The sequence below is a fragment of the Cystoisospora suis genome, assembly GCF_002600585.1.
Source record: "Cystoisospora suis strain Wien I chromosome Unknown contig_3806, whole genome shotgun sequence".
Lineage (NCBI taxonomy): Eukaryota > Apicomplexa > Conoidasida > Eucoccidiorida > Sarcocystidae > Cystoisospora > Cystoisospora suis.
The window spans coordinates 35692-55275 of record NW_027156601.1 but is presented as its reverse complement, the minus strand read 5'-3'; the positions used below and the strand labels follow the sequence as shown (position 1 = coordinate 55275).

General features: G+C 53.3%; 3 protein-coding genes across 3 annotated transcripts in view; all 3 read right to left on the bottom strand.

The window, feature by feature from the left end:
• Positions 1 to 663: 663 nt before the first annotated feature.
• Positions 664 to 2188, bottom strand: CSUI_007276 (uncharacterized protein; the record flags this gene model as incomplete). Its single annotated transcript, XM_068067424.1, has 1 exon — positions 664 to 2188. A coding segment is annotated over exon 1 (411 nt), but the record flags the coding sequence as incomplete, so codon positions are not given.
• Positions 2189 to 2726: 538 nt separating this feature from the next.
• On the bottom strand, positions 2727 to 17135 carry CSUI_007275 (uncharacterized protein). The gene is made up of 11 exons (XM_068067423.1): positions 11808 to 17135; positions 11118 to 11204; positions 9589 to 10565; positions 9079 to 9228; positions 8440 to 8660; positions 6928 to 8010; positions 5000 to 5267; positions 4431 to 4714; positions 4024 to 4169; positions 3189 to 3532; positions 2727 to 3022 (listed from the first exon to the last, which is right to left on the bottom strand). Exons 1-6 carry the CDS (start codon positions 15875 to 15877, stop codon positions 7924 to 7926), a joined length of 5592 nt encoding a protein of 1863 aa, XP_067920603.1. The 5' UTR covers positions 15878 to 17135; the 3' UTR covers positions 2727 to 3022; positions 3189 to 3532; positions 4024 to 4169; positions 4431 to 4714; positions 5000 to 5267; positions 6928 to 7923.
• Positions 17136 to 18571: 1436 nt separating this feature from the next.
• CSUI_007274 (uncharacterized protein) overlaps positions 18572 to 19584 on the bottom strand; it is a gene marked incomplete at its 3' end in the record, with an annotated part of 2445 nt that continues 1432 nt past the window's right edge. Inside the window, exons 3-4 of the mRNA XM_068067422.1 lie at positions 19121 to 19584; positions 18572 to 18697 (exon numbers count right to left, since the gene is read on the bottom strand). The exon at positions 19121 to 19584 is cut by the window's right edge and continues 117 nt beyond it. Coding sequence (XP_067920602.1) covers positions 18572 to 18697; positions 19121 to 19584 — 590 coding nt within the window. The remainder of the gene's footprint in view (positions 18698 to 19120) is intronic.

The following is a 19584-nucleotide window of genomic DNA, read 5'->3' as shown; positions in this document are numbered from 1 at the left end:
AGTGAAGTAAGAAAAGATTGAGGAGCCCCCCGCAAAGCAGAGTGGTGGGTTAATCAATGAGACAACTGCAGTGGATGTGCGAACACGCTTATAGACCACACAGTGCGTAGGTGTACAGGGAACGACCGACTGAATGATTTACACGCAGGGTTCCTTAGCACACCTGAGAGGGGATGATTAGACGTTCTTCCTGACACAGCATTCCCCTCCCTCATCTCCGTCTGCCTCCGTTGGCCTGCCACCGTTTTTCAAATGCAGGATGGTACAGAGCCGAGACGCTAAGACATGGACATTTCATCTCATCGCTGGAGGAGTGTGCATGATCTGACAGCAGTGGCCCTCAGCTTACGGAGAGTCGATCCATTGAGAGTTTCGAAACATTTCCTCGCGTCCTCGGGGTGTCTGTACAAGACAAAGGCATACACCGCGTGTGGCCCAACTTTCTGATTGACCCGGAGTGAGACATTTTCTACTTCTCCACACTGTGAGAAATACTGCCNNCTGTCCAATGTATATATATCTCTTCTGTTGCCTCCTTCGGAACGTTGTGTATGTATAGGTTCCTTGCCCTGTCTCCTCCTGTTGGCCTTTCTCGTTCACCTCCCCTATCTCTATCTCCGCCGCCTGGCCTTCCTCCCCCCCCTCTGCGCTCTCCCCCCGGTACGCTACTACTGGCATCTCCTCCCTCTCCTCCTAGGGCTGCTTGCCCCCTAGCCGGCCTCTCATTCTTTCCTGTGTTCCGCGATGACGTTCTCTCATGAGACGCAGACGAACACTCCGATGGCCCCCCTCCCCGGACGCCCGAACCTGCGGCACGCGGATGCGGCGTAGGAACTACAGGGGCAACAGGCCCTCCAGGAGGACCACCTGGACCAGGGGGTAAGCCCATGGCTGCGACAACTGTCGCGGGATGTAACGGCGGGAAGGCGTGAGGATGGGCGAAATGAGCGTGAGGGGGAGGAGCAGCCTGGGGCTGTGGAAACCCGGGAGGGGGAAGTGCCATAGCACCGGGGGGCGGTCCTAGCGCGCCCGGGCCGAAGTCAAAGGCTGTTGGGATGGCGTATGGTAAATCCATGATGACTGAAGAACGGAGTGGATCGGTAGGTAACGACGACAGAGGGAAGCAACGTGCTTCTTGGCACCGCCACGGGAAAGCTAGGGGGGGGCGAAGACTGTGCAAGAGTAAGAGGAGAAAGAAAGGAAGCCTTGCAGTTTGTGGTGTCACAACGAAGAAAACTCCATTAACTCCAGCAAAGAAGTACGGTCAAATTGATGGTTTCCATGGGTCATGCAAGACTTGAGGTAGTTCATCAGGACCACGGGACCACAAGAAAATGAAGTAGGAAGAAAATGTGACGGAAGTGTCGACAAGCGAAAGTGGCGTATGAGCCGAGTCTGACCAAAGTTGCGAGACAGCCGCACCGTCTGTGGATCAACAGAACGAGCTGGCACAAGTGTACAGGGAAATAGAAACAGCTGGCACAGAGCTGGAGGGACTACTAAAAAGCAGGCAGAGTGAAACCATCTCAGTCGTCGGGTATGGTCGCGCTGAAGCCCCTGGATCTGTGAGTGCTTTTGGGAGAAATGACAACAGCCGGCGACGGGTAAGTGACACCGGAGAAATAAACAGCCTTCTCTGTTTGCACCCAAAAAAGCATGCAGACCGCAGCCTAGGACGCAAACGGAAAACAGGAACTAAGAATGTCAGGCCTCCGGCAGTCTCTCATGAGAGGCACCGCAACATGCTGGCGACAGTACCAGAAAACGGATGCACCTGATAGTCCACTGCAGAGGAAAAAAAAGTCGGAGATTTATTCATCATCTGGCAGCTCGGTCTTTTTTCCCCTTTTTCTTTGGCATTCTCCCCGATCCATGCTACCACGGCTACGCGCATGTAGAGAAAAATCTCTTCCCTTGACTCCCCGACACCGATGCGGGTGAAGAGGTAATGCACCACTACTCCGTCGAGAAGTTTTGCAGTGTTGTGGCACGCAGTCTCAGTTCAGGTCCTATACTACAGCCAAGTTGATTCTTAGTCAGAATCTTTCACAGCTTATTTTCGGTGGTGGCCCGAAGTCCGTGTCCACAGTCCCGAAGACGCTTGTGGGAAAATGCGACTCAAGATTCAACATTCTACCATCTAACATCCGAAAACGAAGACCGGCGCGACGGCCGAGCAAGGGTCAATTCTCGCCACCTGAGGGTGCGGAACACGTATAGCCGGTGATTTGCGTGCCCCTCAGGGGGGAGTAGAGATTCGTGAGTTTTTTCATTGCAGGTGGAAGCCTAGTAATGTAAGGTGCCCCTCGTTATAGTTGGCAGTCGGGTTCTAATCAACTGTGTTTCCGTAGAAAACTGAGGGGTAGGCAGGAAACGGCCAGGCTTTCGAGACCACAAATCCAAGCAGAGCGGAGATTCGGACGCGGTTACGCGCGCCCCAGAAACTGCGGGGGCGTTGGGGAACGGAGAAGGTAAAATGACGGCTGCAAGCGTGATTAGCTGACTCCGAGGACAGCGGGGACAGCAGAACGCAGCTTTTAAAGGCGACTGCGGCGTAGTGATAAGGGTTACCCGAGACATTGGCCGCAGGCATTGAGCGAATCATGCGATAACATGGACAACGGACATCTCAAAAAACTATCAATGTGGTGTGTTCAAAGTCACTGACACTCTTTCAGCACAGGTTCCTGAACTGCGGCTCCGTATCCACAAAGAAACTTCAACTTCTATATCTTCTCCATTGGTAGTTTCGAGGGCATGGAAGGCTCCGCAAACACAGCTGTTGGAGGAGACGGTGTGGTGTCTTCTGTGCGCCTGCCGCCAAACTCTCTGTACGACCAGCGTTGCTTGATGAATGGCAGAACCAAGCACCAGAACAAAAAGAAGCAAAGGGTTCCAAAAACGAGGACGACCCCCGCACAGATGAAAAAGATTTCCCGCTCGGAGAGACCCTGGCCTTCCATCATAATCAGTTGACCGTTCTTGATGAAGTTCTCACATTCCGGTTGTGTCGTAGCGAATGCTGAAGGCAAGTCAGCATACAGAGATCAGTTCTGACGGTTGTACTATCAAGCCTCTTCTTTCAAATATATTTCATGGAACACCTAAAATCGTACTGTGAATAAAGGCCCCAGCCGGCAGTTACCGACGGCCAAGACTTGACGCGAAGGCGTGCTACAATTTCTTACCCGTGCAAATGGCGCGAGTCACCAGTTCTGCGTCCAGGGAGCCACTGTACCGAGTCTTGTTGATAATGATAGCGTTGGGGGCCCACGCCCGATTCACGAGCTCGTGCGCCAGGATGGTATTGAACTTCTCCTCGTAGCACTTCTTCACTTGACGTGTGTTGACCTGAAGCTTCTCCATGAGCTTGTAGCTGCACACCTCGCTGAAACGGTGCTCATCATCCGCCTCCTCGTGCGGGCACACATCCGGAAACGTCTCCATGTACATCCACCATTCGGGGCTGTAGAAACCGCTGTGAGGATTGCGTGGATGGAGTGCCTTGGTTGTCTCCCAGAGGCACATTTGCCTGTAGAGCCACAGTTGATAAACACATCTTCTCTCCCTAAAACCCAGAAGCCCCAAACCCTAGCCCCCGCGATCGTGAGTTCTTTCAGTAGGAATGACAACGGTCGACGACGGGTAAGCAACACCGAAGAAATAAACACCTTCCTCTGTTTGCACCCAAAAACCAGACCCCAGGAAGCACACGGAAAGGATGAACTAATGAGTATCAGGCCTGCGGCAGTCTCTGATGAGGGGCCGCAAACCCTCAACCCTAACCCGAGAAGTGGACGGGCTACAACGCAGACTGCAAAAAATGCCACGAACCGGCCTAAGGTTTTGAATGAACTCCGTCTCCCAATCTGTACTCGCACAGACGGAAGAGAATATTCTCTGTCATGAGTGTGTGTAGGGCACCCGGCACAGACTTCGCAGTCACGAAGAAATCTGTCACGAGATGCTCCCCTGGGAGCGTGTATATCTGCTCTCGTGCCCTCCAAAAATGTCGGTGCTCACCTCACGGACTCCTGGAGAACCATTTTTCCTGTAGACTTTCCTCCGAAGTCAGGATCAAAAGCGCAGAAATCAGCCGTCGCATCCGTGCACATCTCATGGAAATCTCTTGCCATCGACATGACCCAATAATGCGGTTGGAAATCGATCTGAGATTACAACACAGAGCCTCACTTGACAGCGCCGTGAATGAGCAGGCGTTACCCGAGTTACACTGGGAGTCAATTGAAGGCTACGGAGTTCTACTCCAAGCAGCGACACCAAGGACCCAGAAGGTAGATGTTTTTCTGGAGAAGCCGCCATTTCCCGCCACCCCCTGAGATACTTGAGCATCTGGTTCAGGGGCTACAGACACTCCACACATAGATATGTTTCGCTAACACTCTGCACAAAACTTGGTACACTCGTACCTTGTCCTTGAACGCGTGAGCATAGGCCGCGAACTCCTTTACAAACTTCGTCGACTGCGTACTGGACGGAGTCGTCCATACGTCGACTTGAACAGCGTGATCCTTGGGTAAAGACCAGACAAGCTCAAGAATCACCGTCTTGTTCCCACGACCACCGTTCCGCGATGGTACAACCGACTGAGGGGCGTCGACTTCGTACAGCCCGTCGCCAGCAGATATGAGGAAGTTCGCGTCTTCTTCGCTTAGGAGAAGAGACGGGATTTTAACAGACTCACCCCAGCCGTCTGCACAAGTCACCGGGACACACACGTACCGAACGTCATTGAGAAGGGAGAGCTTCCAGCCTAACTGAGAGTCCAAGTAAGACCGAGCAAGCTACCAGCAAAGGCCCCCGTCCACTTTATCAGAACTGGCACATAAAACCCCCGGTAAGCGACCTGATTCTACAGCCGGAAGTTACGCGTCCACTGTGGAGACTGCCGCCACCTCAAGCGCGACCTCCCGAGGTGGCTTTATCTGGCGCTAGGCTGACTCTCAGTTGGTATTTTGCTGAAGAATTCTAGGCGTACCGTCCGAGACAATCACTTTCTTGACATCCTTTCTAGAAGAAAGCGAGCCCTTGACATCAGCCACAATCACGGCTTTGGCGCCCTTTCTTTGCGCGATTTTCACTTTGTTGACGAAGTTGCAGCCCCCTCGACGTATCATGAGAATAATCGGCGTCGAGGCATTTGCGTCGGTGGTGTTGGCTTTCTCGCTCGGCAAGATATACTGGTCTTCTTTGCATCCATTTACGTCGAAAAACAAAAGCTCCCCTTCAACCCGTTCACCGTAGTACTGCAGGCCAACACAGATGGAAGAGAAGGCGTCGTCCGTGCTGTCACGGGGGTGTAAAAGTGCGGTACGGGGGCTTACCGGAGCGCCGAAAGAAGCTGTCGACCCTTCGATTACTGTTGCATTGTTTCTCGCTGCCGCCCCCGGTGGCTCAAGGACCATGATCTGAGCCGCAATGGGGCAAACCAAGGCGAGTAAGGCCGCGGACACCGCGAGGGCGGCCATTTTCCTTCCTTGGCTGCGTGAAGCCGGCATGGTACTAGGCCGAGAGGGCACCACGCTAGACGTGGCCGACTGCGGTAAGCTTCCTGGACTCTGACAACGAGATTGAGGCCTCGGGAGAGGAGGCAACGGGGACCACTTTGTGGACGAACCGATCCGCGCCAAGTAGCCGGAGTTGAAACTTTCACGCAGAGTCAGTCAGAACACTTTAAATAAAACATGATAAGGAAAAACTGTTCGAGCCTGCGTTCTAACCGAACCATTGTTTCGGGACGAGACTGCTGAAATCGAGCAAGGTCGTCCCTACACTCCCGTGTGGAGGGGTCCGGCAAGACACGAAAGTGAAGTCCCGCGTGGTTTACGAGACAAGCGACACCACAAAAGCAACGGAGCGCACACCAGGGAGCTAACCTGCTTTCGTTTGTGGCAGAATTGGAACGTGTTTTTTCTGGTGCGTGAATATGTTCCCGAAACTTTTACGGACACTGGTGACTGCGAGTGATCCGAATCCCGTACAGTCGAATCTTGAGATCGCAGTGTAGACTGCGGTAATCTGTTTGCACGTGGGTCTCTAGTCGACGTACAAGTCCGCAGTTGACCAACAATTTACCATTTCTAACAGAGATTGCCCCACTCGTCCCCTCTGGCAGGGTGTTCTGCCTTTACGGAATGATCGCTGTCCCGGAATTTCCTGGTGCCCAACGGAAGCGAGTTCTGTTTTCAACAGTGAGTTGGAATCATGAGTCACAAACCTTCTCGAGCCCTAGGTTTGCTCTGCTCAAGTCGGTACTCAGTCGGCTAGCAGAGTGGGGAAGAAAGTCGATCAACAAGGACTTCAGATCCAGCAGCAGCTGGTACTGTCGAACAGCACGGGAACACAGGCGACACTGGTGCTGTACAGTGGTGACAAGCGGAACTGTTGCCGATTCTTCCCGAGTCGCCTTTCCAGCGCGCGTAATCCGCATTCATTAGAGCGAGCTTAACGGGATGTTTCCCAGCAGGCATCTGTTTTTAACGTTGTGGACTGATCTGTCCCTGCAGAATACTTCCACGGCCCCAAGCAGCACCGCTGCTTGGGGCCGTGGAAGTATGCTGGATGATCCGCCTTGGAATCGAAAACAAGGGTGTGCCGCCTAGTATGCACTGATCTGATTGTTTCAGCAAGGCCTACTCTGTCTCGGTGTGCAAGCGGTTCCCACTAACGCAATCTTCTCCCACGCGCGCCCTCCAGACGCAGCCTTCCTAGAAAAAGCAACATCGCTTCTAAGCAACATGATTCATTCCGACACTTTCGGAAACGTCCACAGCGTCCTGTGGTATGCCGCCCCTATAGTTGCTATCTTGCACAAGCTGCGCCGGCGCTTCTTGAAGTAACGCCTGTCAAGGTTCTCCAGTAACTCTGGCAAGCCCGCGGTTCGCCGATTTATTTAGCTGAGATTACCTAATTCCCGGGGCCCGTGAGAAAAGAGACATTAACGTGATTCGACACCGTTGTGTCACTTGCTCGAAAGCACCCGGCAGAAATGTTGTATTTTGAGGTCCGACTGTGTATGCTCTCAGGATCCGTAGCGAGAGTGGATCAGCCAGCACCGTGCGTTTTGCTCCGCGGTATCTGTTCAACCAGCTGGTGCAGTTGCTTCTTCGAAACGTAGTGCAGAATAAAAGAAAAGGGCTCCTTCAAACAGCACAGCGGACCCGTCAGGAAACGATGTGATTATGTCAGCAGAAGAGAGCTTACGAAAAAAAGCATTACGAACCAGCGAGTTCGCAGCTCAGTGTGAAAACCATTTTACATCACACGGCACTGGAAAGACAAAATCGAATGACACGTTCGACAAAACGACAGAAGTGTGGATGTGACACCACGGGCTGTATGCCAGGCGGGGCAAACCTCTTGTGGCGCTGCCTTTTGCCTCACCCCTGTCCACAGCCACCTGCAGTGACGAAGACCGCCGGTTGAAATCTCTTCGGCCACACGGTAGCGCGAATGAAAGCACCTCGTGAGGGCCCCCTAGTTCGCTGCAGGGGTGCGGCTGCTGCCCACCATCCTTACCGCCCAAACGAGGTTTCTGAGAGGATCTACCCGGCTGAGAAACCAGACCGTGGAAACCGAAATAGCCAAGCAATCCGACCCACACCCCGCACCCAAACGCCAGCTAAGCGGAAACCCGGTACGACGCGAGACTGCCTTTTGAAAGAGGTTGCGCGTACGCTGTTACTCGACATCTCGGGCGTGTCTCTTGTCTCGGGCAGTGACAGTGCCATCCGGCTCACAGGGGGACGGCCTACAACACGGTACTTTTAGTGTTCACAATGGCTTTCCCCTTCTCCAAGTCACTGGTACATGGGCCACCGCTAAACTGTCCGTAGAGACCTCTTGGGGGAGTTAGTTTTGTACACTGAAAATTAGAGTAAAGCAGCTTGACGACAATGGCTATCACGGTTTGCTGATTTGTCGCAGAATCTGCTTCACCTCCTCCAAAATTTGACCTTGACTCTGAAGAAGCTTGCACAGGGCGGCCGCCTGAAAGCAGGCAGAGAAAACCTCGTCACTAGCCAAACGAGTGAATTTACTATCCCACGCTTGAGTGGGAGTACGCCCCTAACCACGCATCTCTCTTCGCAACAAAATTCAAATACACCCGCACAAACAGGCTCACGGGTTCGCTGTCAGGTACACCTCGTGAACTCCTGCACCACTCGGCAGTTCGCTATCCGGTATTCAGGGGCATCCGAATGTCTTCATGTCTGGAAGCTGTGACTAAATCACCCTATAGCTTCTATTCGGGTCGTCGTGCTTGCGTCTACTGTTCCTTCGAGCATTTGTTCTCTCTTCTCTCTCTCCGTGCATTGGGGCATGTGGAGCTGAACTCCAGCTCACCCCGCCGTTGCTCACAGCGTAACTAGGCACTCGGAGAAACGGTGGTGCGGAACTCTGCTACACCTCGCTCACCTCTTTGGCGGTCAGTCCATTTGAACGAGCAGGAGACAGCCCCGGCCTCACGGGTTTCCTCGTAGGAGTCCAATTACTCAACTCCTGTCCCCCTTGAGCTCCGAAACGTGTGCTCCGGCCTGCGGCACCCCCCAGGACTGCTCTTTGTACCTCCGCTGTCCGCGTACCTCGGACAGATCTTGACCGAGCAGCGGATGAACCGTCCGCTCCCTGTTTAAGACCTGCAAACGAAGGCACAGTCCAGCAAAGACACTACGCCGTACGCCAACCATCGTTGCCACAGCGATCAGATATCCCACACCCGTCCTCATGTAACCGTTGCAAACCACCCTTCAAGGTGGTCGTAACGACTGTCACCGAGCAAATATGAACACCATGTAAAGAGACGTTCTTCATCTGAAGGATGAAGCGCTTCCATGTGACACATCGACAGCACCGGCCACAACACCAGCTGCTGCATACTAGGCAAGCCGTGAAAAAGCAAAAGGCTACTAGCAGTCGTGACATTTGCACAGACAAGTATACAAAATCAACGGAACACTAAGTATTCATTATAGTGTTCCGGCAGTCTTGAACAACCCCCGCAAGAAGAAAAAAATGTCTTTCAAAAAATGGAAAGGCAGGTCGAAGCCTCCTTACCTACTGGAGAAGTTTTTCTCATACACATCGCATCTTGATGGACTCGGCCACGGGAAAGAGAACCATAGCCATGTACCACCTGAGAAAGGGGACGGCTCTCCGCTTCCCCTCTCGAAGGACCGGGTTGCCCCCCAGCCCGTGAAGTGCTTCCTGCATGGCAGCGGAAAAAGAAAATGACACTAAGAATAGCCCCCTTAACACCTAAACAACACGCAACGCATGCCGGCTCATGACCGGTGATGCAACGTCTGTCACCTGGTTAAGTCAACAAAGATACAGACATACCCAGGTACTGAATTGAAAGCTATTTGGCTGACGTACACATGCCATGCGACAGAAGAAATAAGACGAATGCAGGCGTGTGCTCTGGGCTTCTATCAGGACCGGAATGAGCTCTGATTGACTTTATTCTTGTAGGGCATGAGCATGGCTCCTGCTTTTTTGCATGTACATGGCAGACAGACGCATGGCCCTTAGCACCCCCCACAACAAAGCCTCCAGTGCACCTACTTCCTCGAGTTGCATTTGTACGCCTCACTCCAGGCGTGTTCTTGAAGGATCGATCGCCAAAACCTGGAGTGGCATTTCCACGTCTCCCGCGACCTTCGTCACAACAATCTCCTTCAAAATCGTCGTCTTTCCTGCTAGCTGAACGGGCTACCGGGAAGGGTCTCCCCGAAGAGACTGACCCTCCTCCTTCGATTCTCCTTACGGGTGTGCGTCCTCGAGTGGCCGCTGCTGGTGTGCTAGTTTTGAGACCGCGAGAAGTTGATCTCAGCCTTGCTTGTTTTTGTACAAACGTTAGCGCCGCAGCAAGCCATTCATACAAGTCCATAAGAACGTAGCGATCTTGAGGCTGCTTTCGAAGCTTCCTCAGAGAGCTTGCAAGCAGCGATCTATCTCCACCCCCTGACTCCGGATCTTGAAGCTGCATAAGAACTGCCTGCTGCCGTCCGTAAAGGACGAACTCGTCAATGAACTCTGGAGACAGTTTCGCCAACTTGAGTTCGATCGACTCTAGTACCGACGCTCTAATAGAGGTGTCTCCTACGTAACCTGGCTCCTCGCTGCATGCAAAGCCAGGGTCATGTCGCTCTTCCTCGAAAGAGAGCCGTGTCCTCGAGTGATGTTCTCTAGTCTTCATCGGGTGTGACTGACAAAGGAACGAAGCAGTCTCAGATAGACGCAAGGGCAGTAGCCGCTGGACAGTGCCTGGTGCGCTGACACGGCTTCTAGCGCTGCTACGCGAGATGCCTGGCAAGCTGCTTGCACACGGAGGAGCCAAGCTGCAAATGAGATACCCCGACAGCCGACCCATGCGACGCCACAGGTAGGACTGTCGATCCGACAGAAGAAGAAGAATAGAGTTCAATGGAAGAGGCGCCGTAGCATTTGCACACAGCTGGTATATGCAACGACAAAGGATCGCCGCGGTATCAAAGCAGTAAGTGGGAAACGAGGAGAAAGCATACCGATAGAGGGCTGACCTGGGACAAAAAGCAACGGCAACAGACAAACCCACAGTGCTGAATAATCGCATGCATGCATGCATGACTGATTGTGCTTGAAAGAAAGCCTGGAAACTTCTTTATCAAGTCAAGTATTCGTAACCAGTGACAGTGTGCAGGCACCAACTGGATCATAGACCGTGTAAGGAGAAGCCGCGAGCCCCTCCGCATTCCACCTGAGCTCTCCATGAGGCAAAGGAAAGCCGAATGACCCAAACACGGTTCAAGACTACGACATGAAGTGCGTCTCTAACACCTTCTTGTTAGCGACATGCACTCAGTCGGAAAGGGAAACCTAACAGAGGATGAAAGAACTCCATTGGGAGCGATCTCATGTCTCTATCTATAACAGCACCAGAGACGCAGCATCAGGTCATAGTCGAAATAGACTGCGGTGGAGTCTTTGGGTTTCCCCTCTCCACCGGGACATACACACCGTCAGTCATCGCAGACAGATAGACACGCACACATATGTGCAGAAGAAGGGCTAGCTGCTGTGTACATATGAAGCGCTTACACCCGGAAACTTACTTCAGTTGCTTCTCATTGTAGTTCCACAACTTCAAGAAGGAATGGCGTAGCCGCCGGAAAGTCGGAGGTTCGGCGTTGAAGTCGAACCTAGAAAGGCAAAACGGGACAACGCCGACGGGGAAGCTGGTGTACAAGACGAAACGGCAGGTAGATCTATACGAGAAGACACAGCGGCAAGAGATACTTCTCCAAGCAAGCGGCGAATCTCTCTCTCTTCTGTGTAGTCAAACTCACGCGACGATACTACGCTGAATCGTTAAGCATCCTTCTTTCTACCTGCCGCCACTACACAAATGTTATCAACGGCCCCCACAAGAGGCAAGACCGGTAGACTGCCTCCCAATATCCGGATAAGGCGTCAGCCTCAAAAGTAGTAAGCCGATCAAGACTCTCCTGCAGTATGAAAGGACTGCAGTGAAATGGATCGTGGTAAGCGATAGCAGCAACTATACTGTGTACCAGCAATCTCTGGACGTCTCAGGTACAGAGGTCGTCATAGAATGTATCATTTCTCCCACAGCGTATCTACACTGCAATATCAATATGCCGCGTAATGTTGTATGACCGCTGTGCATGCGCGGACGCATACGAACCACGATTCACTGCACCTCGACGAGTATAACCAGAATGCGATGAAGTGACACTTGAGAAGGCGCAATGCAGATCAGAAACGGGGATAATGAGGCTTACGCAGGCTGCGAAACGTCTTCTTCCATTGTTACCGCCCCCCGCAGTGCGCAGACGGCTCCTCCGGACTCGTCGCCACTTCTCCCTAGTTGTCTCCCTCTCACGACACCATACCCGAAGGTGGCGTTCATACTTCTCCCGCCTGCCGCTGATCTTCTAGCCTGCTCCAGAAAAGCTTTCTCCTGGAGTCTTTGCTGATTCTGTTGTAACAAAAGCATCTGTTCTTTCTGTAGAAGATGTCTTTCCTGCTCCTGTAGTTGTCTTTCCTTCAACAAGAGTTCCTGTTCTCTCTGAAACTGGATCTCTCGTCGAATATGTGCCTCCGATGCCCTTCCCAATAGTCCAAAGTCACTATCTTCTGTTTCTCGTTGAGAACTTCCTGAGCCATGCGTCCATGCCTTCTCGCCTTTTCCATGTTTCTTCTTCTCTAGAGTAAGCCCTTCTTCCCCCCCGTCACCTCGTCCATCATCAGTGTCCGTGTCTCTCTCTTGCTTGCTTCCTGCTGTTTTCCTACCTGTCCTTGTATTGTGCATAACGTGCTCTTGGTGCTGTCTGCGACGAAGCTGTATCGCTCTATTGCGAATGTCTTCAAGGCGAGGACTCCGAGCATCAGCAGCCCGTCGATCGGGTAGCTTTCCTTCTTTCAATTTCTTCACTTCATCAGCAGAAAGCTGGAGAAGCCGGCGCAACGTCGCCGCGCTGAAAGGACATGCAGGAAGTGACTGCTGTCGGCGAGAGGCTCCTGAAGTGAAGTGATTCTTTTTCTTGCTTGCTTTATCTCCTCCTACAGGTGTCCGATCACGCGGTGAGACTCCATGTGCGGGGCTACAGCTCTTCGCTCGCGCGGAAGGAGAGGAAGCCTTCCCCCCGGCTTTTTCTTCTTCTAGAAGAAGACGTTGAAGTGTGGCGTAAAGAACAAAGCGCATTTCAAACTGGGCAGCGACAAGAAGATTCTTACTACATCTCCTGACAGAAAGAAGCTGGGGCAGCTTAAGGAATGAGCACAGAAGAGCGCATATGCGAGGAGATGACCAGACGTCCTTGCCTAGTTGTTTTGCTGGTACGGTTCCCTCTGTGCCCTTCTCACCCTTCTGATTCTTTCTCAAAACACCACCACCAACATTGTTCATTTTCTCTTCCTTTCCTTTCCGTCCATTAGCTACAACTCCCGACCCGCGACTCACATCCCGCGCGGGTCCCCGTGAGAGCGCCGACGGATTTCGCGAAGATCTCGCTGAAAGCGAGACATCGTAAGGTGCATAAGAGACACCCCTCAAGTCGTTGTCTTCTTCACCTTTCTTTTCACGTCCAAAACGAGAATGCGAAAGCCTCGGAGATCCTCTAACCATACCACGGCCTCGCACTCCCAACGCTCCCGACGGACCTTTATCCGTCGTGCATGAGTGACTGACAAGGCGACCAGCAGCAGCTACCTCCACTATGGGTGGCTCAAGTTGAACGATCATTGCCCCGCAAGTAGGGCAATAAGGGGGATCCGCAGATGCCCCACAATTGCTACAGACAAAGTGTGTTACTGGAAAGCTGACAGCAGAACAACCCTCAGGAAATGCAGATGTCCCTACAGGCGGAAAGTCTGCGGTAACATGAACACCCTCGCGAGCTCGGGGTGGAACTCGTGAGGCGACTAAACTTCCTGACAAAAGATAATTCCCTCCTCTTCCCCCAGCCCAGCACCCTGGAGAAAGATGACGCGTCCCTGGACACTCTCCTCCAGACGGGAGAAAAGGGACCCCCAGTCCTGATTCATTCTGAGGCAAATGCTGGCCATGATCAAGCGAAGAATCCCCACAGTATGGTCCGGTGTTGCAAAGGTCCTCCTGCTGATGCCCTGTTGCGGCGGCACTACGTCCCCTTTTGTCATCCCCCCCAAAGAGGTACCCACAACCAACTGCTCGGTCATCACTACGAAAACGTGAAGTCCCCCCTGTTCCAAGGCAAGGGTCCTGTACACCATAGTCGCGCATCCACTTCGGCAACTGTACATTTGACGCACTGCCTACGAAATCCCTTGGTACACCCGCGGATGGACCCGTGCCTCCTCCTCCACCATGAGGGGAGGAGGCGTTCAGAGAACACGCTTGAGATGTTCCGTATTTCGAAGTGGTAGACAGAGGTCGCCTTGTTGACTTCGATGCCATGCCTAGGTCGCCGGCCGCGCTGTCATCTCGAAGACGCATCTGGCGTCGACGAGCCTCGACGTCTCTAAGGAAGACCCGATCTTGCTGCCCCATGACGTTCAGCTGATTCTTAGGGCGGCTCTTCCTCGTGTCCCCACGAGCCGCAGCAACCAGCCGTCCCCCTGGGAGTGAGCTCACGCCTGCCGCACAGTTTGAAGAAGCGCCTGCCCTTCCGGGGGAGCGGAAGCGTGAGGAAACGGGTCCACTCTTAGCTGCCGCAGCTCCTCCACTTTTCCCGGACCAACCTGATCTTTGCGTCTGAAAAGCTTCTTTCGCACCAGCTGAAGAATGGCCTGAACGTAGTAGCTTCTGAAACAGTTTCGTATTATTGACGTCCGCCCCAAACTCACGAGCGCAAGCCAAGTGCTGTGCATTCGTGTTGTCGTCGTTTTCCACGCTGGAAGGGACAGGCTGCGAAGGGACCGTGTCTCTACAGGGAGAAGCAGATGCTGTACCAAACAAATCAGTCCGCGATCCGTCCGCAGGGCTGATGTCCAGCTCTCTTGTGCTTCTAGGGGGGTGGCACTCTGCCAGCCTCTCGTGCGGAACTACTTCGGGGTGATTTGGAACCACGTGATCAGCCACATTAGAGGGGCGACCTGCGGGTCTCTGCCAAGGTGTACCGTTTACCGCGCCGTCCTTCGCAGCCCCTTGTTCTGCAAGATGAAAAGTAGGAGTTTTGCTGCTTTCCCGTGTTCCTCCTTCTGTCCCTGACACATCGGGACCCTGCGCTCGCCCCCCTCGAGAAGGCCAGCCAAAGCAAACGGGAGAAAAAGAGGTACACGGCGTAACTCGAAGACTACCTGTCTCGTGCTTAATGACAAGAACACTGTCGAGGTCCTTCGCCTCATACTCTATCACCGCCCTACGAGCCCTAGGCTGGACAGTTTCGGGACCCACAATAGGGAAAAAAGAGTTCGCATACGGCTGTTGCTGAGCGTCTCCTCCCGCTAGCGGAGACGGGCCTTTGCCGGCGCTATCGTACTGGTTGAAATCTTCTCCTCTTTCTCTTCCGGCTGATGCTCTTGTACCTGTGTCCTCATGTCCAGCATACGACTCAGAGGGCTTCTGCGGCCTCTGCGCCTCCGTGGGGGAACGCCTACACTCACCACCAACACCGACCGACCGCTGAATAGAAGAGGATTGAGATGTTACTGGCGCACAATGCCCAGTGGAGGACACCGGTCCTAACGAACCGGCACTGTTTCTTTCTGCTGGAGGGAAGGCTGATGAAGAAGAAACTGCCTGTTGGCCAGAAGTAGTAGGGACCAATCCGCAAGACTCTCCCGTGCGGTCTTTCCCCTCCCACTGCGAGAAGACTTGAGACGGGTAGGCATCAAAAGCGTATGTCTGTTGTTCGACCTTGTTAATCTCGCACGCCGGAGACGATGTTCGAGAGAAGTCACTGGATTTTGCTCCTGTAGGCGTTGTAGAACCTCCAGATGTATCAAAAAAGCCGTCAGATACCCTCCCACGGCTTCGTTCCACGTCCCGTTTACTTGCTGCCCGGGAAACAGGACGGGGGGGCAGGGGAGGAGACAGTGGAAAGGCTGATGCGTCCTGTCCGTCGGAAAGAGAGGCAGAAAGCGGGATGTCCTTCCCCCGAGAGCAAGCTTGTGACTGAAATGAAATGTAAGGAGGCTCAGAGACCGAAAACTCGTCACAAACCCCCCAAGCGTCTTCTTCGACGTCTGAAGAAGTGCTGAGCAGCGGTTTTCTCGACGGAAGTTGCAAGCTATTGTCGTGACTGAAAACGGTATCAAAACTCTGCCTTTCGAAGGGAGAGTTAGGGACATTATTCAGAGACTGAGCGCTCCTGGGATCAGCAGAGAAACTCCGCTGCCGGCCTGAAACAGGAAAAGGCGGTCCGGCCATGGAGGCAGAAAGGGAGCAAGATGCGGCATGCTGCACTTACCAAGGAGGAAGAGCAGGTGCAGAAGCCAAAGACGAAAAGCGAAGGGGAAACAAGACGGGAAAACCGAAGGGACCCGAAATGAGTGTGAAGCGCGCGAAAATGGGAAAGACCACTGCGAGTGCCCCGGCACGAAAGGCAACCGGTTAGAGAAGACAAGCAGAACCGCCGGGCAAGATAACGGTGGCACGAAAATAGTGGGTCAAAGCTGCATGAAACAAGGGACAGCGCTGCACGGGCCGTAGTTTTCTAGATACGGCCTGTTCACTCGGGTCGCTCCCCCCGGGAGAACCAACTTCGAAAACAAATTCTTACACTTGGCGTAAGGTAAGAGCAGTCTCTGGGCAAGTGAAGCGGGGGATGCCGCAACGAGAAAAAGAACACACAGGGTCTTGATAGTGCACAGGGGTCGGCACAGACTGAAACTATGCAATCGAGTTTGCAACTAACAACAACACCCCCGGAGTGGCACCCGCAATTGCCCACGAAAGAGGTGGAGCTCGAGATGCTGCACCACTTGCCCTTTCCGTCTCACCAGAAAAAAGAAAAAAGAAACAAAGGATAAAAAACAACACTGTGGTCTGATGGATACGGAACAAACGAACGGTCGGGAGCTCTGTCCACCGGCTCGAAGCCCAGTTATTCACCGGTGGTCCCTCCCCACGCTCCCAGTGATAAGTTGGGTGAGAAGGTCCCCAAGGAAAGAGAAAAAAAGGCGGAAAACGTGAAGTACGAGACAATCTGCAAGAACGGTGAATGAGAGACGGCAGTCGTGAAAGGCCTAATAAATGCGCAGTGAGTCACTACTTCCTTGGAGTTATGGCTGCCCACTCAGGACGACCGAAGGAAAAAGTGCCAACAAAGCAGCCTTGTCTGTAAGGAAAACAAACATAAAAACTTGAAGGACAAAAAAAGAAATTCGAAGGCAACGTCAGTTCGCCAATTCAAGCCGCGCCAGCGCAGAAATCGACAGCCGGCGAGCGATGTGCTGCCAACGAACATCGAGTTACAAGAAAAGCTGGCTCGGCACGCTGCCGATCCAGAAGCATCGCCGTGACCCCGCGCATCGGAAGGCAGCTTGTGTCCCTGAAGATCGGAAAGCCAAGGGGATGCTTGAGTAATACTTTACGGCTAAGTACGAATTAATTGACAGTTAGTCGCATGGAAACACTGTATTTTCAGGGGGCGCTTTTCCACGGTCAGATGTCCATCGCAGGACGGCGACAGCGAATTTGTGACAGGAGCCATTCAGGAAGCATCGGCTTCCCGGGTAGCATCCCGTGTAGTAACCCGGGGACTGCGTGGAATTTACTAGACGAGGCCACCGTGCCGGGACGAATCCGAGATGTTGCCTCGGTCCAATGCAGAGCTAATGCGTGAAACATCATGGACTGGGGCGCATCCGATTCAAAGAACGGCAGCTATATCCGTTGGACGCGTTGAGAGGGCCCCCGCGGTCACCCCCGACCGTTAGGTGTGGAGTTGGAGATGGTTCACGATTCTGAGGTACTTCGGAATTCCGTATTTTAGCTGAGCAGGCGGTCTTCTGTCGCTGCGCGGCATGAGCAGCACCCCTGTCCAACAGTCCTAGTGCTTTTCTGCTCTGCCCTCGTTGGGTTGCAAATATTTTCGGTCAGCCCACGTACTCCACGTTGACAGCGAACAAGCGTACAGGGCGCGGCGCGTGTCTCTCGAAGGCTCTACCGCCTTCCCCACTGCATGAAAAACGCCGCTGAGGTGACAGGGCTTATGCTACTTGCTCTGTCGTACGCAGGTTCACACAGTGACAATAGCTTCCGGCCGCTCAGTTGTTCGCTAACAGGTTCAGAAGCACGTGATGAGGGACAAGGCCCTGCGTAGTGGGGAATGACATTTCCCCGTCATTCACATTGTGCTCGACGCTGCTGCCAGCATCCCACAATCCTATACCGAAAGAAGCACATAACCAGCGCCACTCAAGAGAAGACGGTAGTTAAGAGACCAGGAAGCCTGACACCAGATATTTTGCGGCGGTGCGCTCTGACGCTTAAGGAATGGTGACAGACAAGATTTCCAATGTTCCGAAGGGACTTGCCCGCGGAACACGCTGCTCGCTTCAGCTGCACCCGTCGATCCGAGAAGGCCATATGACTGGATGACCTGGTTCCACGTACGGTGTGGTATCTCGCCGTGTACGAAGTGGTCCTGAGTAAGAGTGCGCCGTCTGCCGGCAGCGGGGTTGAAGACAGCACGGTCCCGTGTTGCGTTTTATGTCTCTAACAGGAACGTCCGATATGGTAAGAGGAAAATACTCGAGCCAGGAGGCGGCCCCGCACTGAAGAATGGGAGAACGCTGTTTCCCTAATATGAAGACGAAGTAGAAAACTAAGCGCAGACGACCAGCAGTTGGTCTCGCCGAACAGGGAAGGACACACAAACCAGTCCGAAAAGCTCCGTCCTACACCACCCCTCTCCCCGATGTGACAGCGACTTCGACATGAAAACTTGCAACTTCGCCTTCGAGAAGAACTTCCCGACAACACAGTAACCTGATACGCTGGCACGCCCAGGGACAGGACTGCAACCAGTGAACACCGAGAATTTCGGTACTGCCGGATGAAAATGATGACGGACCACCTCAGCTGCGTAAGCCAGTGAAAACAGACGCCTTGGCTGTTTCATTTGCCGGCTCTTAGTATGTTGGCCAGTTTCTTTTTCTCCTCAGGAGGCTGGAGACCTAAAATATCAGCGAGCTCCGAATAGACGTACTGAACACAGATGCCCTCGGGAAGCATCTTGAAACCCTGCGATCGGTACAGAGAGTCCAACGCAAGAAAGTTACATGGACAAGAGAGTAATGTGCAAGACACGGTATGGCAAACACATCACAAAATGGGCTGTATGTCTTGTGCTTTTTTCTATTTTCTGGCACGTCGGTAGTCAGTGCCTGCTCTCACATTCCGCGACGGTGAAGGGAAGGCACCAGGTAGCAGGGGTCTCCGGGTCTGCACCAGTTCGAGTGACCCCTAGAGCCTGCTATACGAAAGTCAGCTGCCCTTAGGTGGCCACCCAAGAGCCGAGCATTATGCTATTTTGAGAACATGATCTCAGGTCTGTAAAGGAGTTCACGTTCCGCCTGCTGGCATGTCATCCTTCGAGCTCCCGGAACCCAGACGACTTCTGTCCGCCCCAGTCGGTGGTTCTAGGGTACATTCTAATTCTCTTACCGCCTGGCATGTCAGCACAGGGTCTCCGACCATGCGACACACATGGGCCAATGTCGCATTGTATCCCTCCGGACAAACGATGATTTCGTCAACTATCTGCTCTCTGTAGCAGAGCCCTGTAGGCGGTGCCTCCGGGGGGTCAAACAGCTTTTTGGCCTTTTTGTCTCCGGTTTTCTTGGCATCTGGAGGACCAGGAGGAAGGTGAGGCGGGCGAAGCGCCTCTGAGCCTGCGTGCTCTGCACCCTTTGTTTTTTGGGCTTGTTGTTTGTTCTCGACTTCTTGTTTCAAACGTTCCTTAGGATCCTTCGTGCGTCGGCTGTCATTGATTTCCATGAGTAAGAGTGAAAAGGGCAGCTTCCCCAGTTTCCGGGGTTCTATAAGGGAGCTGTAGTGCACATCTCCTGGGAGCAGTGATGGGGCGGCAGTCTTCGGTATCACGGTGAGGTGGGGCTCGGTAGAGTTTT

Excerpts from the sequence above, each read along its gene's own strand:
- CSUI_007275 (XM_068067423.1), bottom strand. The coding sequence starts at position 15,877 with ATGGCCGGACCGCCTTTTCCTGTTTCAGGCCGGCAGCGGAGTTTCTCT. Across the intron at positions 11,205-11,807 it reads GAAGACGTTTCGCAGCCTGC|GTTCGACTTCAACGCCGAAC; the intron begins GTAAGCCTCATT and ends TTGCCTTTCTAG. Across the intron at positions 8,661-9,078 it reads GAGAAAAACTTCTCCAGTAG|GTCTTAAACAGGGAGCGGAC; the intron begins GTAAGGAGGCTT and ends CTTCGTTTGCAG.